The sequence below is a fragment of the Lonchura striata genome, chromosome 3, assembly GCF_050655825.1.
Source record: "Lonchura striata isolate lonStrDom1 chromosome 3, ASM5065582v1, whole genome shotgun sequence".
In the NCBI taxonomy this organism is placed as follows: domain Eukaryota; kingdom Metazoa; phylum Chordata; class Aves; order Passeriformes; family Estrildidae; genus Lonchura; species Lonchura striata.
In genome coordinates this window covers 7,371,528-7,397,650 of record NC_140705.1, presented here as the reverse complement: position 1 = coordinate 7,397,650, position 26,123 = coordinate 7,371,528, and the positions used below count along the sequence as shown (strand labels likewise).

Below are 26,123 nucleotides of genomic sequence, written 5' to 3'. Positions count from 1 at the left end.
CGGAGCGATTCCCGGAGCGATTCCGCAATTCCCGGGGGCCATTCCCGGCAGCGATGTTCCGCCGGCCCCCGCGCAACTTCCGCGGCCGGCGGCGCGCAGCCTCCAGCGGCAGCAGCGAGGGCGAGCCCGAGCCGCGGGCGGAGCCGGCCGCAGCCCCGTCCCCGGACTCCGGCGCCAGCTCGCCCTCGGAGCGGGGAGCGGAGCCCGCGGCGGGCGGGGCCGGTCCCGGCGCGGAGGGGCCGCTGCCCGCCGGGGAGCCGGCCCGCAGAGCCGGGGCGGGCGCGGGCCCGGGGCAGCGCCGGGCCGGGCAGGAGCTGCTGAGCTTCGGCGGCGAGGAGGAGCGGGAAGGTGAGGAGGGTCCTGTGTGTGTGTGTGTGTGTGTGTGTGTGTGTGTGTGTGTGTGTGTGTGTGTGTCTCCCGGGGCTCTGCCTTGGCTGCCCCCTCAGCGAGCCCCTGCTGCCTCTCGTGTCAGGGGAAGGGCTCCTGGGAGCGTTCGCACCATGAACCCGCGCTAAAGGACGGGCTAGGCCTGGTTAGTCTGCTGAAGACAGCGGGTCTTGTCAGTCCATCTGGATATCTCGAACGCGGGTGCCAAGAGAATGGTGCTGGACTCACTTCAGTGATGCCCAGCAATAGGATGAGGAGCAATGGCCATAAACTAAAACACAATAAGTTCCACCTCAACATGAGGAAGACCTTATTTACATCAAGGGTGGCAGAGCACTGGAACAGCTGCCGAGGGAGGGCCGGCAGCCTCCCTCTCTGGAGACATTCCGAACCCTCCTGGACACATTCCTGTCTCCCCTGTTCCAGCTGACCCTGCCCTGGCACGGGGGTTTGCCAAGGTGCTCTCCAGAGGTCTCTTTCAACCCTAACAATTCCGTGATTCTGTGAAAAGTACTTTGATAATTACTTATGTCCACATTGTTTCAGCTGGAAATCATCTGGAATCTTACAACTGGAGAAAGCCAGTACTGTGTAGTTCCATGATGAGCAAGATTAAATAATGAAACTTAAGTGTTTGATTGACACTTCTGGGCTGTTACTGTTGTGGTTGATGAGAAGACAGCCACCTTGGTGGGGACAAGCTGCAGAGAGACCCTGCATTTCAGCAGTGCAGTGATGCTGTGTACAGGAGGCTGACCTGGAATTTTTACCAGCTGGTCGATCATGAGTGATGAAGCTGCTGTAATATTTAGAATTAATCCAGCCAGAACTGAAAGACTGAACGTAGCCCTTACTGCTGTGGTCTTGACATGTTGGTGTTTGGTCATAGGTTGGACTTGATCTCAGAGGTCCTTTCCAACCTAATTGATTCTGTGATTCAGAACTTAGGCTGTGCACACACATAGAGTTTACATGCACTTTTGTATGCAGTACATACATATATATGTGTGTATATTGTTGGTTTTATTAATGTTACTCAGAATCACTTTGTTTTATCTGGTAGGTGAAGAGTTTTTTAAAGTTAAAAAGCCATCCTTCAACAAAGTAACCTTTAGAATTAAAAAGAAGGAAAGCTTACTGCCTGCACAGACAGAAGCTGAAGAAAGCAAAAGTAAGTACTTCTTTTAGTTAAGTATTTTATGAAATATGTGAAGAGTGATGTAAAAATACTGCTGTTAGATGTTTTTTGCTTGTTAATTGAATCCAGAATTATATTTACAATGTTGGTTTACAGGTTTATAATTGTAATGTATTTGTGCTGAAATAATTTTTAGTTTGACCTTGGTAAAAGATTATCAGAACTTGGAGGCTGTTCTTGAGAAAACCTGATTATGCAGAACCATGTACTACATCAAAGTTAGCAAAGTTTTGCTAAGTTTGTACCTCAGCATCATATGTTTCAAACTATGGGCCAGGTGTCCACTGCTTATTGCTGTCAGATTGCAGTTTATCTGAGTATTGGCATTGAGGGAAAATGTGAGCTTAGTAGCATTTTGTCTAATGAAACTTAATGCAAACATTCTGTGGTCTTACAGCATTTAAATGTTTTAGTTGAATGCAGTCAATAGCATTAATTATTCTGATAGTATCCCTACTTTCATTTAAATACAGTCAATTGCCCAGAGAGGCTTTGGACTCCCCATCCCTGGAAATTTTCAAGGCCAGGTTGGGTGAGACTGTGAGCACCTAGGCTAGTGGAAGATGTCCCTGCCCATGGCAGGTGAATTGGAACTAGATCTTTAAGGTGCCTTCCAACCCAAACCATTCTGTGGTAAGTTTCCTATTGGAATATTTGGAGTTTGTGTGTTTTAGAAAGAAATTAATCTAAAAGTTCTCTTTATGTATTCCCCTTTTGACACCTCCGTCAATTCACAGATAAACCGTATTTGATACTGTTAGATAAAAGTAAATTAGATTGAGATTGGGCAAGAATTCCCTTTGAGGTTGTGATTCAGCTGAGATAGTAAATTTTCTTAGCAACTTCTTATAAAAGTGTATCATATTCTTATAGAAGGTGGTACATTCTATTGTAATCTTATGATTTGCTGAAACTGTAGTGGCAGATGAAGAGAAATCAATACTTTTAAAGGATTTGATAATAACTGGAGACAAGATAGATATAAATGTTTATAGTTTAGGAGCACCCTTATTGTTAATACTTTTTAAAAAGTGCTTTCTAAATGCAGTTTTTCAAGTCAAGAATCCAAATATGCTGTGAACAATCAGAATATTATTAGTTGTTATCTGAGAGCTGATCTCATTGCTTTTGTACATGTAAATACACTCTGTGTCTCAGAAGGACTTACAGTCTTTCTATGGGAAGCATCACCAAAGATGCTTTTATTCAATACAAGAATTGTCTTGTAAATGACTGTCTTGGAATGTTACAATTTGACATGTTTTGATGAGAACAGCTGGAATTAGACAAGTGACTGGTCTTTGCTGCAGCAAGGTATAAATAATTTCTGGTAACCAGTTATGGCACATCATATTCCAGCAGCTGAAATAATGGATCATACTTTTTTTCCCCTATAATGAAGAAATCTGTCAGTTGGAGCCTGGAGTTGGCAACACCAAAGATACTCATGAACAGGATGAGGACAATGAGGATGAAACTTATTCTTCACTGAATGAGGATTACAACAGCTCAGACTCTGAAAATGAATCCAGCTCTCCACAGAGGAAGAAGGATTTACCACCAGGTTAGTTCCCTGGCTTTTTTAAAGCTATTTTAGATAATTTTGTGTTTAAAGTACATGACAAGTTAGGTAAGACGAGTTCCATAGCTAAGGTATGGGTATCTGTTTATCCTAAGTCAGGGCTACCCTTTTGTAAGAATAGTGGTTCCCCCTCATTTTTAGTTGCAAACATTTGTTGTCTTTCTGTGCTAATTTTGGGAATGGTGCAGAAATTACAAGCCCTGGTTATAGAAGAAAGGCAGCAGAAATTGCTCTTTAGTGATGCGCAGTTCCCTTCATGAGGTGAAAATAAAACCTCACTTTGAGGCTGAGAGCCACTTTTTCATCTCCTTATATTCTACGTGGCAACCATTGTAGAAAACCATCTTGTGTTCTGTATCCATAGTACAGTGAGGCTGAACAGTGGGGATGATTTGCATTAGATATAGAGTGTTGCTTTTAGTCTTTTCCTTAGGTTTTCTCTTTCTTTGATGCAGGCAATATCCCCAGTGCAGCTCATGTTGAGGCTGCTCGGAGGAAGCGTCACTTAGCCAGGACAGAGGCTGATTATCTTGCCCTGGATGTTTCAAACAGTTCTCAGGTCCCTCAGAGAAGAGGAAGCAGTGATTTGGAGAGTGAAGATGAGTCTGAAACAAAGCATCTCGATTTTGCTCCTAAAATGAGAACTCCTAGGCAGAGGATGACTGAAGACATGGGTGAGTTTGTGGTGTTTCTCCCTGAGGTTTTGTTTTAGTCCCTGGAGCATGTGATACTTGTCCAGTAAGGAGTGAGGCTTTGCTCCTCAGGGCTCTTGGAAAAAGGCTGTACAGTTGGTGCTTGAGGTGCTTTTATGGGTCATAAAACTGGTTAAGGTCTCACTTGTGGTGGTGCAGGATACTTTGAGAAATGTTCGCAAAATTATTTTTGGCCTTGTTGACTGGAGAAAAAAAAAAGGCCTTGTAAAAGGCACATTTACAGTGAATAAAGTTACTGTAAGTCTTGCCTCCTGCTTCTGGTCTGGTCTACTAAGTGATCTTCCTGCACTGACATTATAAATTCAAAAAATGAAAAACAAACAAACCAGCAGAAATAAACAACCTACTACATGCAAAACATAACTGGCTTTTCCATTGTTTTTATTCCCTTGAAGCTGCTTATAATGTTGTTTATGAAGCACAGGTTTACTTTAGTATTTGAATAAGGGCTATAAGGAATGCATAACTATGAGCAGAATCTGCCATTCAAATTAATGCTAATGAGATGTTTTTGTATCTGTAGTTGAGTGTATGTTCTGGACTACTCAAGGGTTTGTTGGGTGTAATGTCATAGTCTATACTTATACTCTTGTTTACATGTATCATGCATGTAAACTTCGCTTTGAGACATAAAACCAAGATGTTTGTGTGCCTCTTACTGCAGTAGTAGTTGTTTGAGAAACAGTTGGGGAAATTAATGTTAGTGTGGATCCTACAAATCCCAGTAGCCTTTTCCAAGATTTCCTTGCCTTTCAGTTTTGCAGTCCTCCATCTGCAAGTTTTTCATCTGCTGTTTTTTGTTTGTATCACTTCTCAGTATTGGCTGGGAGACCCATTGTTGCTTTAGATGGAGGGGAAAAAATAAAGGGTGTAGTTAGATCTAATAATGGTTGTTTTAACTTCCAGTGTCTCTGGGTGATGCATCAAGTGATGATGAAGCCAAGTGGGAAGAACAGCAAATAAAGAAAGCTGTTAAACTCTCTCAGGTGACATATGCTTTCCTAACCATTGTAAGTTACTTTATGCTTATAAGCAAGACAGCTTGTTTGGAGTACTGTTGTATCTCTGTTCTACCCTCTCATTAGGGAAGATTTTAGGAGGTTATTCCTTGATTCTTCAGGGAAAGATGATTAGAAATATGGGAAGATGATAACAAAAATCTGTAATCTCTGGCTGTTGAGGAGTGTGATGATGTCAGCCCCAAAGGCAGGTCCTGTTGTTATAAGAAATCACAAGGTGCTGAACTCTGATTTTTTTGCTGCCATGCAAGGGATCTTGAAAGGAAGAGTATGCAAATGATACAAATGTTGCAAAGTTGCAAAACAAAAATTATTCTTTAATTTTGCTAAATTTCTGTTGAGTGGCAATCTGAGAGCTCTCTTCACAGTTCAGCAGAATGCTGTCTTTTCCTCAGTAAGTAATTGGTAAAAATAAGCTATATTCTGATAAGTGCTGGACATTTTGGTTCTGGCTTGGATCACTTACTCTGGGTCAGACTTAGGAGTATCTGAATAACCAGCTCTTTATTGAAGTTGGAATTGACAGTTGTAGAATTTTTTCCAATTTGGGGAGTAGAGGAAAAAGAGAAAGTTACATCTTTCTGAGACTTGTGTTCAAATCCAGTATGATGTTAGGTCCTCATATTCCACTGCTTATGGAAAAGTTAATTCTACTCTTCAGGAAACAGCAGCAATTTATAGCTGTAGACCTTGTTATTTATGGATTTAATGTTTGAATTGATTGGGTTTTGTCTAGATTTTTTTGTGACTGAAATATGTATTTTTGTATCAGATGTCTAGTATTCAGGTAATGTTTTGTTGATCTGTAGAGTTGCAAAGAGAGAAACTGTGTAAATGGTGTATTAAAAATTGACAATTCTTGTAGGAAATTTGTGATGATGCTTCTGTGCATAAATACCAACCAACCAAACCCAAGTTTGATACCTCTGTTTCTCTACCACCTGTGAATTTGGAAATTGTGAAGAAGAGATTGACTGAAAGGTAACACCTTAACTATGAGTTGTCTGAGTTTTTGTCACAGAATGAGACAACAGCTCTGAAGTGTTACTGTTTTTTCCAGAGTGTTGAGTTTTTTTTTGGGTTGTTTTCAAGTGTAATGATGTCTAATGGAGTACTACAGGTTTTTTGCTTTATGTGGCAATGCTTTATTTCAGGGGAGCATTTGGACTTTTTAGGAATGTGTCTGTCAACTTGAACTCTAGAAAGTAAATTCACTTATTTGGCAGCAGCTTTTTATGGTTACTGGCAGTTCTTGATGTTACGTTTACCCAGAAAGCAGGACTTCACTGGGGGCAGGTGGAGCTGGCACTCTCAATCCAATCATATTTATAAGGCTTTCCTGTTTCATCTTCCCCAACACAATCCTCCAATGGTAGTTCTTATACCAGCTGTAAAAATAGCCCAGTATTTCCTAAAGCAACCTAAGTTTTCTACAGCCTGTTCAGAACGTGCCTGGATCTTTTTCTTTAGTTGTGTGCCAGGCTGTGACTTCTCTTGAGAGCTCAGCTGCTGTGTGTGGGCAGCTGAAGTGTCCTGGGTTGGACATGGGAACCTCCTAGAGGGTGTGTGGGAAGGACAGCTGGGGTCAGGCATCTCAAGGTAAGCCATCCTCTGTCATCCCTCCCAGCACTGGGAAGCAGCTGTTCAGATAAGTTTAGACAAGTAACTTAATACAAGTGAAACATAAATTCTGCTGTGAACTTTCACCAGGCTCTCTCAGTGTAATCTTTGCTTTGTACAGACAATCCCTGCCACGTTTATTTAGAGAAGTGAAACAAAGTTGGACTAAATATTTTTGTGGAATTGTATGCTTTCTTAGCTTTAGTCACCTGAAGGGAATTGAGTTAACTGAGCAGGAATTTATGAATAGAATCAAATAAGAAAACATAAGAATTCAGTGTCAAGAGTGGGAAACTTGCCTGGAAAACAGCAAGAAGGGGAGGGGGAACCAGTTTGGTGTACAAACAAAACAAAACCTGTTTTGTTTGTAGATGTTTTAAATATATTAAGTGCTGAAATAGATTAATATTTTTTCTTTTTAATTTGTAGCACAGTAGAACACAATAGCTTAATTCAGCTATTTTCTTTGGGAATTGTTCAGTTCAGGGAGATGAGCTAAATTGTGGTCTGTGCCTTGATTCTGTTCTAGACCTGCTCAAACTGAGTAAACACATAGGGATATACAAGGAGGGAAGGGGTAAAAAAAGAGAGGGAGCAGAGCTGTAATATATGTAAATGTTTGTGTGCTACCTGTCTAGTAGAGACAGCTGTAGACATATATATTGTATGTTTATCACACAATAATAAGAATTGTCAGTTGGTTTGTATTTAATAGTGAGCACATTCTGAATGCTTACAGGTACTTCTGTCCATGCAACTTATTAACTGGTATGGACATGCTGCTGTGAGCTGTAGTTCTTACCAGATTACATTGGGTAGAATCTATTTAATAATGGGGTACTGTGTAATTTTGGCTTTTATGTTTTTGGAAAGTGTGGTGTATTGAGGAGTTCAGGTAAAATATCTGTGGTGCCACTTAAATGACATTTGGGTTGCCAAAGCATGATGTTTGTGCTTCTGTAAATGTTGGCATGGGTAAATCTTTCAGTGCTGCTCAGGTCAAATGCAAGTGCTATTATTAGCACAGGCAAAGATTTTGTATGTGATTATAATGGGAAAAATGTTTTGGAATGCATCAGCTGTTAAGTTTGCTATAGTTCTGATTGTCTGGGTTTTTTTCTTTTAGGATAACATCCTTACAGGATGTGCACCGTGCCCACCAGAGAGAGTATGAAAAATATATGGAGGATATTGAGAGCTCAAAGATGTCTGTCCAGGAGTTGGAGAAGTCTTCAGATGCAGCTCTGAATTACAAATTCTACAGGACCATGAAAACATATGTAGAAAACTTGATAAACTGTTTGAATGAAAAGGTATGTATATTTTCCAATTTTTTAAAAGATGATAAAGGTGTATTCTGTCAGTGAAAAATGAGAGATACCACCCAGTTAAAAATCAGTTCTATCAGAATCATATTTAATTTTAATTTAGTGTCCCTGTGCAGTTTTGAATTTCTTCAGGTAACTCTAAAGAGAAGAAATGTTACTTAGTGAATACATTTTCTTCAAAAGCTAGTGCCTCAAAAGCAAGCTGCAATAAAACAAGGGACACCAGTGGTGAGCCCTTTTGTATGAAGTCTTAGTCCTTGATATGTAACACGTTTGTGTTTCCAGCCTGAAGAACTCCCATGACCAGGAACTTGTCAACCTATGACACTTCTAATTTTACAGCTGTACAAAAAACCCATGGAAATTAATTTTTGCTCATTCTTGTGAGATTTAAATCAATTGAAAGCCTGATTAGTGTTTGCTGTATTGCAGCTGAAGGACATAAATGAACTGGAATGGGCTGTGCATGCCCTTCTTCAGCAACGAGCCGTGAGAGTATCGAAGCGAAGGCAAGAGGAGCTGAAAAATGAATCTGCTTATATTCAGCATGTGACAAGTCAGTACAAAGTTCAAATTTTCAGTGAGAAAATAACTTGTCTTTGAGCAGAAATACAGTTCATTTTTGGGTTAAGATTTTAATTTTCACTTTTGATCTCCTTTCCCCTTCCCATTGTCAGTAGGTGTGTTCTACTGCACCTAATTTGAAATTCTTAGCTGAGTAATGCTTATAATACTGTTTTTCTCTGGTTTAATTTATCTGAATATGTCATGACCAAGTACCTTGTCAATTTTTAACTGTTCATTTTCCCATCAATATTTAAAAAGAAAAATGGGAGTCAGTTTTCCAGTAGGTCTCAAGTTGCAGAAAGCTTGCTTATTATTGAATTCTGTGAATATCTGAAAAAGCTGAGTGTGTAATTTGCAATATCACACTTACCTGAGGGTGTCTGTAAGGCTATGTGTGTGCCCGGATTGGAGATTTCAAACCAGGAGATGACACCCATGTTACAGAGCATGAAGAGAGAAGCTACACTGTGTAAGGGTTTTATCTAAAAGAAAGCTGTGTTTCAGTCACTGTATGAAAAATAAGTACAGTTTTCTCAGCTTGTATTTTCTTTATTCACCAAGGTATTGTTTCTGTGCTGTGTGAATCTCTAGCTGCTGCTATTTAAAAAGCCCAAACAAACCAGATCTCCAAAACCAAACCCTTTAAAACTGTTCAGGCAAAGCTGAGAGCAATATGCTTGGAGCTGCTGGGAACAGATGGAGGGCAGATGCACTGGATCCTGGTAAATACTAAATCATATGGGTTCAGTCTTCTCATTTGAGGAGATAAACTACTGATGAGAGAAAATAACAGCCTGGATGGTTTTGAAAAATGGGGTGGCAAACTGACAACAGGTAAGGAGAAAAGGGTAATGCTGTAGCAGGAGTTGCTATTAAATTATTTTACCTCCAGCTCATTACAAATGAGTCTGCACTTACATGTTTAGCAGCACATAGCATTATTTTTTATGTTCCTAATTATATTTAATATAGTCAAAAGGCTGTTTTTTCTTACATGTACTTCAGTAGTAGTACACCCTTTCTCTTTGGCATGTTTTGTGCATCAGCCAGTCATTAGTGCTACAAGGAATTTACTCTGACTTACTCTGGATACTGTAAGAGTTTTGAATAGGTTTGTTCTTTTGTTGGCTATTTCCAAATTAAAAAAAACAAAACAACAAACCCTAACAAAGCAATAGAAGGAGATTCTTTGTTTCCTGTTTGAAAATAAAACAGGAACTTTAAAAACATACCACTTTATTTTTGGCTGTTTCTGTCTTATAGGTGGGAATGACAAACCAATGAAAAGCAAATTGGAAGGTGATGAGAAGACACAGATTCTGAAAATGTGTGAGCATCGAAGGTAACTCTTACACAGAGGTGCACTTAACTCTGATAAATGTGTTGTGCACTGACTTTCTGTTATTCCTGCAGTCATGAATGTAAACCTGTAGGATTACTAAATTAGATTACACTAAGGATATTTCAGTATTTGTTTTCCAAAACTTGAAGGACATGGAAGCCATCTATATGTTAATATCATTCTCTTCATATTGATTTGAACGTGAATGCTAATAGAGCTGGATATTTTAAATTTAAAAGTCTTAAGTGAGACAAAACTATAAGGGGAGCTTTTTTCTTCCTATTTTAATTAATATTATTAACTTCTACAGAAATCTATTTCTGTATTACTGTAGAAATAGCAAAATTGGGTAGAAATGTTTCTGCTGGAGAGGCAGTGGTGAGTGAAGCAAATCAACCTCTAGCTCCATGTCTGCTATCAGTGTAGGTCAGACAAATGCTACATTTTGGATGTTACAGTGTTCAGAGATTGGTATCAAGTTTTTTATATAATTGGGAGCTTTGAAAGTTTTATAGTTGCAGTGGTACCTCAAGTCTTAAAAGTAGCGTTGCACTACAACACGAAATAACTCACGCACTCGCTCCAAGATGCAAAAGAAGAAAAGGAAGTAACTTTTATTTCTGACCTTGCAATATACAGAATTCCAAAAGTGACAATGGATTGCAGGATGAAGTTGCCACCTTTCCAACCATACTGGCCAAACCAACAGTCCATCAAGTCTCTCCTCCCACAAAGAAGAATGCAAAACAATCATTATTTACATGAACAGTCTATGGGAACTCCAGTAGAAATATGTAAACATCAGAAGGCATAGAAAACTTTTAAAAGAACTTTAAAACTTTTAAAAGAACAGGGCGACAAGCAAGTACCTTGAAATTTTACTGGAGGAAAAGTGGTGTAATAATAAGAACTTCCTCTCAAAGTAGTTAACTTTTAATGCTAATTGATGTGAATAACTGTTTAAAAGTATTTATGCAACATCACTTCCATATCATGTATAATTTTCCTGTGGTAGAAATTCAAGCCATTGATTTTGCAGCCTGTTTCTCTTGATGCCCCAGCAATAGCTTTTAGAACCCCACTGCCACATGAGTGCTATCACCTTTTTCCTGTAGGTTGTTGAACAAAATCCAGGACTGACCGGACAGTCTTGAGAGCTCAGTAGACTCACACTAAACTGTCAGACAGGATCCAATTCAACACCAGATGCTCAGTGTTGCAGGTGGGATGAGTTGGTAGCCTCATCAGTAGTAATGAGGTGAAGGGAAGGTTATTGCATGGCTCATCAGAGATGTTGCTCTAAGCTCTTGGATGTCAGTTGCCAAATCCCCTCCCTTTTCCACCGTTGGGGAGTTCTTTTGGTTCTGTAGTCACTGTTGCTCCCCCATTGCTTCTCCTTAGGCTGTTGTTCTGACAATTTGTTTGAAGTACATTTTTTGAAGTTGAATTATTTTCTTTAAGCTTTCTCCTGCACACACAGGAGAGGATAACTCATCTGAGCTCATTCCAAAATGCAGGACTTGCAGGCGGCAGGCGCGGGAGCAGTCAGGAGAAGGAGATCACCATGAGGGCTTGTCTAGTGATGAGGAGTTGACTCCCACAGAGGTGGACGAGTTCCAGAAGAACAAAGGTTGGTGACAGTCCTAATGTGATGTCCTAGAACAAGATCTCTTGTTGGTATTTCTTTTACTATTTTTTTAAGGAAAAGTAGAGGACTGCTTCAATTGAGTTCCGTATTTTTATTTGCACACTGTAGAAACAAATGCACTCAAGCAGTTCTGACTAATGACTTGGGAAGAATGAATGAATGGTTGTAGATTACTTGTGGTGGCAGCACTATACGTGGCTTTTTAACCTAGAGGTTAGCTCTGACAGATTATGCCAAAGCTCATCTGGTGGTACTCAGTGCAGTGCTGCAGCATGTTTTGTACAGTCGTTTATTTCCTCAAGCTGGAGTGTGAATTAAAGATTGGTTACAGTGTTTTAATTCTCTTGAGTGAATGGATTAAGAGGAGGAGGGAAAGTTATAATAGCTTTTCTTATAACAGCAGAAGGGTTTTCATGCCTGAAATTCTATCATTCTGGAACTAAGTTTGAAACATAGTGGTTATATAAATCTGTGAAATAGATAATGAAGAAACTTGCCTTTCCTTGGTCTTCTGACACCATTTTTTTCTAAAACTGGGTTTTTATGGGAGCTGTTTCTAAACCATTTCAGTGTCAGGTGTGTCAAAGATAAATAACAAATGCAATTCTCATTAAAATATCTCCTATAGATGCATAAACTCTTCAGCTTATGCCTCAATAAGTTCTGTGATTGTTTCTTTTTATTCCCAATAAATATTATCCATAGATAACGTTTTAGAGGATAGTAGGAAAATCTTTGAAGATGTACATGCAGATTTTTGTGACATCAGAAAAATCCTGTTGAAATTCCAGGAATGGAAAGAGAAGTGTCCTGACTCTTACTGTGATGCTTACATCAGTTTCTGCCTGCCTAAGCTATTAAATCCATTGATCAGAGTTCAGTTAATAAGTTGGAATCCTCTTGAGGTGGGTGCATCAGCTGACATTTTTGTTAAAAATTTTATGTGTGTGTGTATGATGTATTAATATGAAGAATGATTTTTTTTCTATAACTAGCACAGTGCATTAGAAATTAAGGAAGCTGCTGTGTTTGTCTCAAAACCTGAAGTATGTTGTGGAATCTTAACTTCCCCAATTTCTTTTACCTCCAGCCCCTTTTGCCATATCTCCTGTAAAAACAGTTCTTCTCCTGGGTTCTTTGAAAACACTTGAATAATACCACCCATTAAATTGTAGCTTTAAAACTAGTTTTTCTGTTTTGGCCCATTCAGTGATGAGGGTGGATCTGAAATTAAATGGGAATTTGGGTGTTACTGGATAGAGCTTTTCTCTTAATGCTGACCAGCTGAACAACTAACAGGAATCATCTTTCAGCAGAATTTTACAGAGTTGGAAGAGATGCCCTGGTTCAGAGCTATAGAAGAATTCAGTGATGCAGAAAACATATCTGAATCAAAAAGACATGATAATCATGATGAAGAAGTTTTGCCTAGAGTGATTGAAAAAACCATTCTTCCCAAAATTACAGGTATGGTAAGATTGTATTGAAAATGTTCACCGCAGCTACGCAATGAAACCTTAAATAAAAAATGATAATATCAAATAATGTTGGTGATATCACAGTGCTCCAAGATGTAATGATTGTGTAGTTCCACAGAGTGAGGTTGAAGTGGCCTCTTCAAAATTATTGTGAGAGGCTGAGCTTTTTAGTTCTGTTACATTGTAATGGCTTGAAACTAGGGCAGATAAGTAACTTGCATATTATGAATGAAATCAATTCCTGTTTTTTTCAGCATTTGTGAAGAGTGTGTGGGATCCTTTATCTACTTCACAGACAAAGAACCTTGTACAGCTTTGCAACAACATCTTTGACAAACAAATCCTTTCCAAAAATGAGTCCAACCGAGCAAGAGAGGTAAAAGCTGTGATAATACCAAGAAAGGAGAACTTCACCCACTGTGTACTTTTGTGTGTGCTCCTGTGGGCACTGAGAGCATTCTCCTAAAGCTGTTTGGTTCTGATTACTTTTTTTTGTTACTCAATATTAAGATGTTTTAACAGTTAAACTTCAGCTCTCTTGATTTTCTCCTTGTTGAAGATGATGAGGCAGAAATTAGCTACTGTTTGTAGAAAAATTCTGCCTGTATCTATCCAAAATCTGTTTGTAGATCTAATCTTCCTTCACTGCAATAACAATGATATGCATTTAATTATCTTTCCAATTTTGAAGCAGTATATTGATTTAAAATCCAGGCTTCAGAACGTGGTGATAAGGAACTCTTATCTAATTGGATATTATTCCACATTATTCCACAATATGGAAATTGTGCTTAGCTTTCCAAGCTCAAGGTTTACTGTTCTAATAAAGAGAGCATTTATCTGTGAAATGGAGATGTTTAGCAGAGGCCCAAGAGCCTATAAAGCAGCCGAGCCAAGAACTTTCGGCATGTCTGAGAATTTTTTTTTTATGGGGAGTCCTTCAAATTTTTTTGACTTTTTGCAATAAGACCTAAGAGAGGTCTTCTCCCATAAACATAACAAAGGAAATTGCTACACTATAGCCCCACTTAACTTTATATGCTAGTAAGGCTTCAGTGGTGCATCCCTTAAGCTTTTATTTATAAAGTAGACCTAGAATTTTAAAACTTGAGAATCCCCAAAAGTTGGTGAGGAGGAAAACTATGTAATCCTAGCAATCCTTTAATAATTACTTTTATATACACGGTCACTCAAGGAAGCCCTTTTTAGCCTGATTCTGGGTTTATTCTGATGTAAAGCAGGATGTTTGTCTAGTGAAAATGTGGTGGATTAAGTGGTGAAATGGGATGGATATTTGGGCCCTGAGTATGAAAATAAGTATTTTAAAGAAAATGTTTATGCCTTCTAAAGTTTGCTATTTTGAAACCATGGCTTAAAGTCAAATTATACAACTGATCTTAGCAAGAACTTAAATAAATAAGCTTAAAAATAAATGTAGGTGGCAGTCTATGGCACCTGAAAACACATTGCTCAAAAATGCATACTATCCTAGCTATGGTGACTATTTACATAGAATTTAACATATTTTAATGGAGTGTATAACTTAGTTTGGTTTTAATCTGTACAGTTTTCCTACTGTAATAATATGCAAAAAAAAGGCCTCACCTAGGGATATAGCAAAACCCTCTAGGCTAAGCCTATAGATAATTACAGCTGTGATTTGTCTTCTGTTCCTATTTTTTATTCAGGGTTTCAATGTGTGTTATATACAAATGGCAGCTGCACTTAGCTCTAAGATATCAGACCTCTGGATGAGGTAGATAACCTTTGAGGTTGTTACAGATGGAATATGAAGTCTTCCAATGACACATTAATAATTCTTTTTTAATAGGATTTGATGAACACTGTTGTCCTAAGAATGAAGAAATCTGTAGAGGAAGATGTCTTTATTCCTCTCTATCCTAAAAGGTAAGCTAACCCTGTGACTCTCTTCAGTTAGTATTTTTTTCAGTTCCTCTACCTTTCTCCCCTACAGATGTAGATGAAATAGTGTAGACATCAATGTCTGTTTATCTTTTTTTAAATGCAACAAAAAATAATCTTTATTTTAACTTTTTCTTCCCATGACCAGCACTGTGGAAGACAAGTCCTCACTACGTTCAAAATTTCAAGAAAGACGGTTTTGGTCAGCTGTTAAGGTAGAGAAGATAGGGCTGGTTTTGTTCTGTTTGTCCTCTCTGAAATTCATTTCACTGGAAACATCCCAGACAGTATTTCAGTTTTCCTGCTATTCATGTTGGCTATCCTCCTCCTTGACTCAGAGCAGGTTAATTTTCAGGTAACTTAACTTCAAGGTATTTTACCTTCACAAAGACAGCCTTACACCATGCTCAAAAATTACAGTTGTAATAATTTATAGTGATAAGAGTGTCTTCTATGAAACTTGTAACAGTTTTAGCACACTTACAGCCAACAGCTCTACAGATTCTTTGTCTCTTCATTACTGCAGCTGCTCTCCAATGTTGTTCTTTGGGATGGGATTGTCCAGGATGACAAGGTCCGCGATTTGGGACTGAGCAAGTTGCTGAATCGTTACCTTCTCCTGAACATCCTAAACACACCACTAGGGCCGGATAATATCGAAAAGTGTAATAAGGTAAAAGATAATGTTCATTGGAAGAGGGTGTATGCTAAAAGCCTTTTGTTTTCCATTAAGAGGGTCAAAACTGAAGATGGAATATTTAAAGAAAAGAAAATTTAAACATTTAAAATTTTATTTTAATCTTTTCTTTTAAAATCCTTGCTGCATAAGAGCATTTTAGAGCAAATACTTGTCTGTATGTTCTTAAGTGTAACTACTTGGAGAGATAATCAGTGTTGATTTGAAGGAAAAAGCACTAATAATGACTGAACCTGTGAGAAGGTTCCTGTCAGAAATGATGTGACTTAGTTCTGTTGAAATGCTTGCTAAACTTTTTCCAAATACTGTCTAAACAGGTGGTTGCATGCCTCCCAGAAAGATGGTTTCAAGATCTCAGGGGTGGATCAACTCTTCCTGAATTACTGAACTTCAGCCAGCACTTGCTGCAATGTGCCCGTGCACTACACAAGGACAACCACAGGTAATGGATGAGGCTGTCCTGAGATTCAAGTGCTTCCCCAAATACTTTCTGTTAAATTTTTTTTTTAATTCCTTTAATACCATATATTTGACACTTTAAACTATGCTCTTGTCATGTATATATATATATCAAAAGGAAAAGATAGAGTCTAATGTGAGGGAGCACTTGAGCAGTCCTCGTTTACTGTGAGAGTTTGAAGTGGTTGATGTTGGGTGCTGTTAATGATCAGAGTAGCCAAGGTCAGGAAACAAAAATTATAGTTTAGAAAGGTCAATAAAACTGCTGCTATATTTTTTATTTTTTTTTTTTAATTCTTAAATAGTGATGAAACAAAAGAAGTTCTTCTCCTGCTGGTGAAAATTGGAGCTTTGCATATGGTAGAAGACTTCACTGAAGAGCATAAACTTGAACACCTTAAAGCAATGATTGGGAAATAGAAACCTTTGAAGGAATGCTTACAATTACTGAAACAAGCCTGGTATTCACACTACACCAGTTCTAATATGAAATTTAATTAGTGGATCCTGTCTACTCAGAGGTAGTAGTAATCACTTTCTTGGTGTTAAATACATGAGGTGTTTTTTCAAAAATGTTTTTTACTGCTATCTACTCCTAGATTAGGGAGTATTTAGAAGTTGCAGTTGTCAAAGCAATGGTTCAGGCATCCTAAAATGTGTGACAGTGCTTTACTGCTGTATCCTTCTTGAAAGGAATCCTGCAAACAGAAAGTGCCTGTGAACTTCATCACTGTTAGCCAGTAAACAACTTGACAAGTGATTTTCAGAATTAATTGCTAAATACCATTCTGACTCAGCAGTCACTGAGCTCTTCCAACTTGTGGTCCACAGTGATTTTTGGCAGGGTTGTTAAGCCATTCCTAGTGAAAAGGATTCATGATGCCCCTGAAACAGGGGTGGGTCAGTGTGCAGGTAAGGAGCCAGGATTTTCATCACAAACATTGTGCTGATGAGAACAGAACAACTTCAGTTACTTTCTAGTAATTGGAGTTCTAGAAATCTCCCTTTGCTTTCCAGTAAGCTCTACAGAACTTCTTAATATCCTTATTTGGATATAATATTTTTTCTAATGTTTTGTAATTTTGTATATTTGCAATAAATATTGTTACAGAATAACAGGGATGTTTCATTCATCACAGAATCCATATGTTTTTGACTATTTCTCCAAAGTCTTCTGGGAATAGAATTTAAGTCTTGAAGATTTAATCCTTATGCTTTCTTTTTATATTTTTTTAAATTTAAAATATATTTTTGTAAAGTACTTTAATTGTAAATAGGTTTGATCAATATTACAGACAAAAGATAAAAAATAATTTGGGTTTTTTTTTTTTGGAAAATAGAGTATTTTACTGTGGTAATGACTCTTACAGCTCAATTCTTTAACATGTGACAAAATGTTATTAAGTTATATGAAGAAAGCCCCTCCAGCTCCATTAACTTAAGAGTAGCTTCAGGATTTATGTTGCAAATATTGCTTTCTAATAATAAATTTCTGCTGTTTTTCCTCTCTGAATGCCAACAAAAATGCAACTGCTGATCAGCAGTAACCACAAGCTCATGATCTCATTGCTTTTCTCTTGTTCTGCTTTGCCTCATCCCAGCTTGTCTCTAGCACCAGCCTTGTGCTATGACAAAAATGTAATTGATGTTCTATCACAATTTAGCTCTGTAGATGTTTGTTTCTGGAAGAAAGATTCCTTGTAATGACTTGTAGGCGTTGAGAGGACAGTGGACACTTGAGACAAAGAAATCTGTTCATGCTGAAATCTGCAAAGGTTAACTTTATTGTTGCTTTGCCCATGTATATACAAAACTTGACAATTGATCATCCATACAGTAAACTAAAAATATTTTCTCAGGAATTCTAGACTGCAAAAAACCATTATTATTTTCCAAGTTCTTCACTCAGTTCTTTCCGAATCTTTTCCTCTATTTTTGAAGTATCATATTCTCTCAGCATGTCAAACTCCAGCCATGGCTGGCTCCACTTCTGTGCCGCTTGCATTTTATGTTCTGGTAGCTCAAACTTGATTCCTTTTATATTGTATTTGGGCCTTTCCCACCGTTTTGACCATGGTTTAGGTTTCATTCGTACCTGCACCTAGAGTGAAAGATTAAAAAATCATAAAAAACCCAAAACAATAAAAGGTATTAAGGAATTAGATTTTTGATGGTGATCTTAGCAAAAGGTGACAACTGCTGCTCTAACAGGAGGAAAGTAAGAGAAAACTGACTAATCTCTGTGTGTTTAGTAACTGCTGCTTTATGGGTTATCATTGTATCTTGTAAAACCTTTTAATTAACTCTGTCTTGATTTAGCACGGAGTCCTTAATTGAAACATAAATTGAATCTAACTCATCTTTTGTAGTTTTGCTCCTTACTAAGAAAAAAATAAAAGCACTAGGAGGAGGGAGGAATTATACTAAGTTTCTACACAACACTTTGGCAGGGTCTGATGCTTTCTGGATCTTCCCTGAGATACAGATCATAGGGGACTCTTCCATCTTTCTTACCTTGTTTCCTGACACCAACCACTTCTGAATCAGTAACTACATTAATAACATTACTGTGAGAAAAGCTTTCCCTTCTGCACAGCTCTACACAGGAATGTGGAGGCTGCTCCTCTTTGCAAGTCTTCACAATTAACTCCAGAGGATGGCAGGTGTTTACATTCTCACCATTCTTTCATTACAGAAATGGCACAATTTGCCTGATTTTATCTACTTTTGTCACCCTGGTAACTGATGTAGTGAAGAGCTGCTCCAGCCTGCCAGGATAACAGTCATAAATGGAAGTTGTAAATAACCCTGTGCTTCCCTCTGAAACACGTGGCTCCTACCTTGTTCACAGGAATTTCCTCGTGGCCCATACGAGGCACAGGTTTCATGTTGACATCGAAAGTGCTGTACTCGGGGAGGGCATCCCGCAGGTACATCAGGTTCTCATCCAGCCTCTTCTCCAGCTTCAGCACCTCGATCGCCTGGATTCGAGGACTGTACAGATCGTAACAGATTTCAACCCCTTAGAGACAGAAAGCCTGGTTAATGAACCAAATTCAAGAGAAATACTAACACCCAAGAAGTACTGCTTCAGTTACAGGTTCCTGAATCATTGCAAACTAGTTTTAGTCCTCAGAGCACTACAGTGCTGAGTGCACTTGTGGCTGTACTCATCCACTGTGCACATTTCTTTGTAAATCAAATCTTTGAGACAGAATGGCTTAAGAGACTTGAGTGGCTCAAATTTAAGGAAGATGAGCTTGGGTTTTCAACTTTATTTCCTTTTGGTTACAATTGTTGTTAATTATGCATCTCAGTGTAGGTGTAGTGTGTATGAATAGGCACCCATCCCTTTTATATTTGCCCTCAGAACTCCACTATTTGCACTGCCCCTGATTTTGTCATAATCCAGAATATGAACCTGTGATAAAACTCTTTGAATCTGTTGCTTATTAAAATAGTTCACATGTCCATCACTAGGTTCATGAAAACACAGTGCTCAGACTGGGCTGGTGTTTACATGGCAACAGACAACCCAGGCGCAAACATAAGCACAACCATCACAGAATGTCTAAAAATTACTGTGTAGTCCCATGCCTTTCAAGCACATGAGCATTTCTGCGTACACAGTTTTAAACTTGCACAGTACTCTAACAGACAGACTCATACTTTCACTTCAATCTGCTGTTTACCTCCCCACAGACTAAATTTCTACAACATAGCACATTTTTTGCTAAACCTTTGCAGCATAATTACCACAGCTGAAACCCCACCTTGGTCTTCTATGACGTTCCGAAGGACAAAGGTAGCTCCGAGCCCTTTCCCTCCCCTCTGAATGCAGATCCCAACAAAGCGGTTGGATTTGTCACTGGCATAGGGATTTGCAGTTGTCACAGCGAGCACACTGCCTGCCAAAAAAATGGATTAAAATTAATAGCTTGTCCCAGTTAATACGTGCCAAAATGTGGGAAGAATCAGGCAAAGTGCATTGCAGGTGCATTTTGAAAATACTTTTGCTTCCCATCAAAACTGCCAAAACCAGAAAAAAACTGCTAAGGTGATCTGAATGAATATAGATTGATGTGATATTGCAGGTCAACTGCAAATTTTCTTCACCTTTATTTTTTTGCTCTTCCCTATCCAAATTGAATATAATTAATCTATTGTATTTTTTTTCTTTTGCTGTACTGGTAAAACATGCTCAAGAGCCAGGATTTCACATATGAAACACATTATAATTACTCTTTAAATTAATCAGGATGTAAACACGAGATTAAAATATGAAGTATTACATACAGAAACACATCCAGTTGATCAAACACACCTGAGACTTTATATTTTATGCTATTCTACACATGACCACACTTTCTAACACCCCACACATACTGCCAGAATTAGGAAAATTTTAGTGCTGACACTGACCGACATAGAATTCTGGGATGTTGAACACTTTTCTTCTCTGTATCATATCCTTCCTTTCTATATAGTATTTAAGAGGATCTTTTCTCCCTCTGGGAGGTATAAATTCAGGGCTTAGGAACCTGTAAGAAAAGCCACACTTTAAGAAGTATGAAACAAAACCATTTGCATAAAAGTTACAAGACAATTCCAAGTATTTGCCTTAAGAATTACCAGAATTACCAGCTGTTGCCTTTTCAGAGGTACAAACTGCAGTCTATGAAGTCACAAATTTCATTAAATTATTATTTTTTGTTATCTAAAAGGAATTTTTGTGGGAATTTGATGTTGGTTTTGGATTTTAAGTGGCTTTTTTGTTGTTGTTGGTCTTTTAAACAGATATTTTCCCAAACAGTAATGCATGTTGGTCTTAGAGGAGCTGAATGAAAGAGGACAGTTCAATTTGTGCTGTTGCAGATTAGAAACAGGATATTTCATGGTTTAATTGTAATCTCCATGACAGAACACTTACTATTTGTTGACTTTAATAACAGATATGGAAGAATCTATGACACAAATTTTACAAACTGCTTCTACAGGACACACCACATAAATGTCCTTTTAAGTTACAGATACTTAGATAGACTGGTAAAAATATTTTTTTGCCACAAAAAAATTAAACCATGCCAAAGAATTTCCTCATGGTCTGGACCTCAGTTACTGACTGCTGAGTGCACACTTCCTGACATGGACTAGCTTGAGCTGAGAACCATTTCCAACAGATATCTGGATTTGTTCACTTTGGTTTGGTTGGCAAGATCACCTGCCCTCAGAGCAGATGGATGAAGGTGGACTCAATTCAGTTGTACAGATGCATCTTAAAAGTCCTGGATCTGGCCAGGAGAGAAGTGCCCAACAGAGAGGAGGACAAATGCAAATCTGCCCTAGAAACCTCATGGGGGCTGTGGGGGCAGCAGAAGTTCTGGCTGGTGCTGCTGCCCACAGGGAGCCCCACAGGCAGCAAACAACAGCAAAACCACTCATGATCTTCAGAGTGATGTTTTTGGAGGGGGCAGATGAACAATACAGTAGCAGCACTCTTCTTCCAGACACAGCAATGCAGTTTGAACCACTGGGTCACTTAAAGCAGTGCAAAATTGGGTTTAAAACCCAAGGAGGCTGTGGATGGCCCGATCCTGGTAGTGTTCATGAACAGGCTGAGTGGGACTTGGAGCAAGCTGGTGTAGTGAGGTGTCCCTGCCCATGGCAGCGGGGGCTGGAATGAGATGATCTTTAGGTCCCTCCCAACCCAAACCATTCTGTGATTCCATGAAATGGGTTGAGGTGACGTCAAAAATGCCCAGGATGAGACATCTCATGAAGACTACCAGAGACACCAGGTCCATGTCACAGCCAGTGATGCACAACCAGCCTTGAGGTCCGAGGCAAAGGCAGACACAGGACCTGTGTCCCTGTCCCACTAGAGAGATGCCTTTAACAGACATAATCTCCCACATTAACCCCAATTTTACAATGCTCTACATTTTTTTTATGTTTCATTGCTTTCAGAAACTCCCAAAGCAGTATTTTAAGGTGTTTTGAACAAACTTCAACACAAACGGTCTTTGCTAGAATTTGACAAACTGTGCTGGGTTGTTCTCAGGCGCTCACAGGGAGCAGGCTGAGCGCAGCGCGGGTGCGGCGCCGCCAGCTCAGGGACACCCTCACCTGCTCTCCTCCTTCCGCGTCTTCCTGTCGATAATGACGGGCTTCGGAGGCGGCTGGAATCTCGGTGGCTTTCCACCGCTGCTCACTCGATACCCCGATAAAGAAAAGCACCCTGTAAAACAGAAAACAGCGTTTAAAACACCGGTGATTTAATGTTTAACGTCTCCCCACCAAAGCAGGGCATGGCACCGCCACCCGCCCGCCAGGCCGGGAGCCTCCTCCCCCCCGCTCTGTGGGCCAGGGGAGGTTCGGGGGAGGTTCGGGGGTGCCCGGGGGTGCCCGGCGGTGCTCACGGCCGGGCAGGGCGATGCCGGCGCCCCTCAGCACCAGCCTCCCGCAGGCGGCCGCCATGGCGGCTGCGGCGCGGCCCTACGGCGAGCGCGGGGGGACAAAGCGCGGCGCGACGGAGCGCGGAGGGCGCTGAGCTGGGAAGGTTTGGGTTGGGTTCTGCGGAGGAATTCCTCGCTGGGAGGGTGGCGAGGCGCTGGAACGGACTGCCCTGATAAACTGTGGGCTTCCCATCCCCGGAAGGTGTTGGAAGGGGCTGGTTCAGTGGGAGGTGTTGGAGGGGCTGGAAGGTGTTGGGGAGGATGAACCCTCTCTAATAAGCCATATATTCCAAGAGCAGTCTTCAGAGATCTCTCATCTCCATCCATCCAAACCGTCCTGGAGTCCAGCGTCCTCACAGAAAGGGACATTAAAGACCCTCCCAACCCAGCCCAGCCCGTTCTGTAATTCAGGGATGAAGGAAACAACGCGGCCCTTTCCCCTCCTCCCTCAGGGCGGTTTCGGGTGTGGCAGGGACCGAGCCCCGGGGCAGGGAGAGGGGCAGGGGCTGCCCGGGCTGCGGAGCTGGAGCTCCCTGCGCATCCCTGGGATGATCGCGGCACAGCGCCGGCTCCTTGGACATCACAGGCATCCACCACAGTCTAGGAATTCTACTTTGCCACGTGAAAGTGGTGGTGTATTTTCCAGAAACACACTCCTGCGTGTCTTCATGATAAAAACACTTGACTAAAATTTTTTTTTCGAGGCCATTGTTATCTCTGTCCATAATTTAAATATCCCACTGTCCCAATTCTTTTCACTAAGATTAGTTTAGAAATTACTATATACTAAAGTACTGTCGAGGTATCTTTAATACCATGTCAGGTTTCCTTGGCCATCAGTCTGGATTAAATTAGTGCCTACAGAAGCAGGAGGAATGTGAATTCTAAATGCAGGTCTATAAATAACACCCCGCTGTTCAATCTTTGCAGAGATTCACTTCAAAATATTCCTGACCTCATGAACTAATTAGATCCATCATGTTGCCTGTGATGTTCCCCCAACCCCTTTTATGGGTTGCAGATGACTGCCCAAGCCCCCACATTAACACGAGTTATTTCCTACTTTGTGATCTGGTGCTTGGGTCCTTAACTGTGCTTCAATAAGGAGTGCAGAAGCCAAGTCACAGGTTTCTGTAACCTGCTGGTTAACAGCGAGTTAATCAGCAGAACATGGATGGGACAGAAGAGGGCACTCTGACCCTTCAAATGCAAAAACAAATCGCCACCGGTAATGAGCACACCACTCCTCAAGTTTAATCTTTTATGTTCTTATCCCTTATGTGAACACTATTAAAAAGGTAGAATAATATTTTTCAGGGGGTGAGGAATTATCACGTAGGGGTAATTCCAATAACTTAATGGTGATCGAGGAGATAAAATAGCTGTAAGGAGATGTGTAGGCTATGACTTGGAAAACTGCAGATTTGTAGCTCACAACTGTCTTTAAAGAAGAGAATTGGATGTTTCAGTGTCAGGGAGGCGCTTTTAACTCCCTGGATGACCACTGTGGACTGCAGGCTCACAAAACCACTTTGATGGGCTGGAACTGCCCTGAGCTCAGGGCTTCCCAAGAGAACCGCACTTCCCTTGAGGTGCTCTCGAGGGCCCAGAAATTTGCCCCTTTGTAATTCCCAATTCCTGTGTGAGTTGCTGAGGCACCCTGGCATCAAGACACTGGACCAGGTGTTGTTTGGTCTCTTTTTTCAGCAACAGCTTTCTTGAGTTTGAAATACAGGGGCAAGACGCTCCCCTTGAGTTTCTCCATTCTGTCACATCAGACAGAGTAGGAGAAGGGCTGCCTCCCTACTCTTCTTGCCTATATAAAAAAATTTATGAAAATATGGATCACTTTAAAATCACTGGGAAAGGGTGAGGTTCACAAATGAAAGGCATCACTGTTTTCAGGTAATATAACAAAGGACAGCCACAAAGATGGTGGAGGGCCTTGGGGGAAGCCACATGAGGAGTGGATGAGGGCACTTGGCTTGTGCAGCCTGAGAAGAGGAGAGTGAGGGGAGACCTCACTGCAGTCACAATTCCTGGTGAAGAGAGAGGGGAGGCAGAAAATGATCTCTTCTCTGTGGTGATCAGTGACAAGACCTAAGGGAATGGCCTGAAGCTGTGCCAGGGAAGGTTTAGGTTTAATGTTAGGAAAAGGTTTTTCACCCAGAGGGCACTGAAACAGGATTCCCAGGGAAGTGGTCAAAGCACCAAGCTTGACAAAATTCAAGAAGTGTTCAGACAATGCTCGCAGGCACAGGGTAGACTTGATGATCCTTAAGAGTCCCTTCCAACTCAGCTTACTCTGTGATTAAACAGACTTTAGTATTTCTCTGAATTAATTCTGAGTTCAACATATTTCTAGTCCCTCCTGTCCAATCCTGGGGAAGCTCACTTATGGTTCCTTACTTCTCAAATCTGAGTTTCTTTGGGAATAAAAGCAGGACAGGTAGTAAATGGTGCTTAGCCTGATCCTCTCTCATCTGTGGAACTAGGATGTGGCCAAGACCTTTCATTGAACAGCATCCTTCATGTTAGTGTTTTTGAAGTCTCCTCCCTTATTTCAACACCCTTATTGAAGGATTTGTTTCAAAACTGAACATGGCAGCTCAGCTCACAGTCACTCCAAATACCCTCAGTTATCCAGCTGGACAAACTGCCACCTCCAGCTTATTTCAAACCAAAATCTCTTTTAATATCATCATTTCAGTGTCTTCCTCCCTTGATGTATCCTTGCAGATGTATCAAAAAAATCAACAGATTCTCTCCCAGGTCAGCAGTGCAACTAATCCCTCTTTGCACTTCCTTGCTGAAGATTTCACTGAATGATGGCTCTGCTCATTAGAGGAAAAAAGGAAGAAGGAGACCTTGTGTTTTGCTCCTCACATTCTTTGTCACTCCGAGCCATTAATTTTTGATTTCTTTGCATTAACTCAGCTTTGTTGTAACAAAGGCTGAAGAACAGACCTTCTCAGACCATATGCTGCATTTGGAAGGTGAAGGAGAGGTACACATTTCTGGTGTGGAGATGCCTAACAGATTGTACCAGCCTGACCTGACCTGCTTACCTGGATTTAACCTGCTCATGTCCCCAGGAATGCAGTGCTTCAGTCCCAGCACCACCAGGATCAGGACTGTCAGTATCACCTTCCAAAACAGTCTGCATTGCAGGCTGAAATCCCAGAGGTTCCTTCTGAACACCTGAAGCCAAGTTGCAGCAGCCCCAACACAGCTGTCTGTGGCCTGTCAGAGGGTGTGAAGAAGGGAGTGAATTTTCATGTTGCCCAAAGGAACATGGACATCTTTTTAGAGGAAACACAGCCAAAAGTGGTAACACCTGCTGTTATTATTACTGGGCCTCTAAACAAAAAGAGATATCTGCAAGGGGCTGAGCTGCTCTGGAGATCTGGTTTGTTGTCCCTTAGGTGTTGAGAAGAGGCAGCTGGATGTCCCTAGATTACAAAATAAATGGGACTGTCTCATGGAGGGCCTCTCCACCTTATCTTCTAGTGAAATTATGCTCTTTTCAACTTGTCAAACTATTCATAGCTGCTGTAGCTCCAGCAGTGGCTGGTGGAGCAGGCATAGCTCCTTTCAGACTGTCCAGATGTATCTCAATCCTTCAGGTTCTCTTGCAAGCCTGTGTCAGTAGAGATACAAGGCTATGCCTGGATTCCTCTGTGTCCTGTTTATCCCAAGTACCAAAG

The 26,123-nt window shown here is 40.4% G+C and overlaps 2 protein-coding genes across 5 annotated transcripts; one reads left to right on the top strand and one right to left on the bottom strand.

Moving 5' to 3' along the window:
- On the top strand, positions 1-18,320 carry GCFC2 (GC-rich sequence DNA-binding factor 2). Of its 4 annotated transcripts, none has more exons than XM_077782451.2 (18): positions 1-348; positions 1,451-1,558; positions 2,988-3,149; positions 3,623-3,841; positions 4,787-4,890; positions 5,765-5,880; positions 7,646-7,832; positions 8,280-8,403; positions 9,678-9,756; positions 11,274-11,386; positions 12,110-12,309; positions 12,718-12,871; positions 13,137-13,258; positions 14,714-14,790; positions 14,954-15,020; positions 15,332-15,478; positions 15,820-15,944; positions 16,267-18,320. In XM_077782451.2, the coding sequence occupies exons 1-18, from the start codon at positions 54-56 to the stop codon at positions 16,379-16,381; spliced, it is 2,514 nt and encodes an 837-aa protein (XP_077638577.2). In that variant the 5' UTR covers positions 1-53; the 3' UTR covers positions 16,382-18,320. The 4 variants fall into 4 exon arrangements, with proteins under 4 accessions (XP_077638577.2, XP_021385481.3, XP_085430583.1 ...); XM_021529806.4 differs by having other exon boundaries at positions 2-348; positions 4,787-4,866; XM_085574457.1 differs by having other exon boundaries at positions 3-348; positions 12,721-12,871.
- On the bottom strand, positions 17,712-22,452 carry MRPL19 (mitochondrial ribosomal protein L19). The gene is made up of 6 exons (XM_021529770.3): positions 22,381-22,452; positions 22,088-22,199; positions 20,384-20,502; positions 19,735-19,869; positions 18,802-18,983; positions 17,712-18,062 (listed from the first exon to the last, which is right to left on the bottom strand). The coding sequence occupies exons 1-6, from the start codon at positions 22,436-22,438 to the stop codon at positions 17,847-17,849; spliced, it is 822 nt and encodes a 273-aa protein (XP_021385445.2). The 5' UTR covers positions 22,439-22,452; the 3' UTR covers positions 17,712-17,846.
- Positions 22,453-26,123: the final 3,671 nt, after the last annotated feature.

Bases quoted from the DNA above. Each gene is read 5' to 3' on its own strand.
- GCFC2 (XM_077782451.2), top strand. From the start codon at position 54: ATGTTCCGCCGGCCCCCGCGCAACTTCCGCGGCCGGCGGCGCGCAGCC. The intron at 3,842-4,786 runs GTGAGTTTGTGG...TTTAACTTCCAG, and splicing joins GAGGATGACTGAAGACATGG to TGTCTCTGGGTGATGCATCA. The intron at 15,945-16,266 runs GTAATGGATGAG...ATTCTTAAATAG, and splicing joins CTACACAAGGACAACCACAG to TGATGAAACAAAAGAAGTTC.
- MRPL19 (XM_021529770.3), bottom strand. From the start codon at position 22,438: ATGGCGGCCGCCTGCGGGAGGCTGGTGCTGAGGGGCGCCGGCATCGCC. The intron at 22,200-22,380 runs GTGAGCACCGCC...TCTGTTTTACAG, and splicing joins CGGCATCGCCCTGCCCGGCC to GGTGCTTTTCTTTATCGGGG. The intron at 20,503-22,087 runs GTGAGGGTGTCC...CTTTTCTTACAG, and splicing joins ACGCGGAAGGAGGAGAGCAG to GTTCCTAAGCCCTGAATTTA.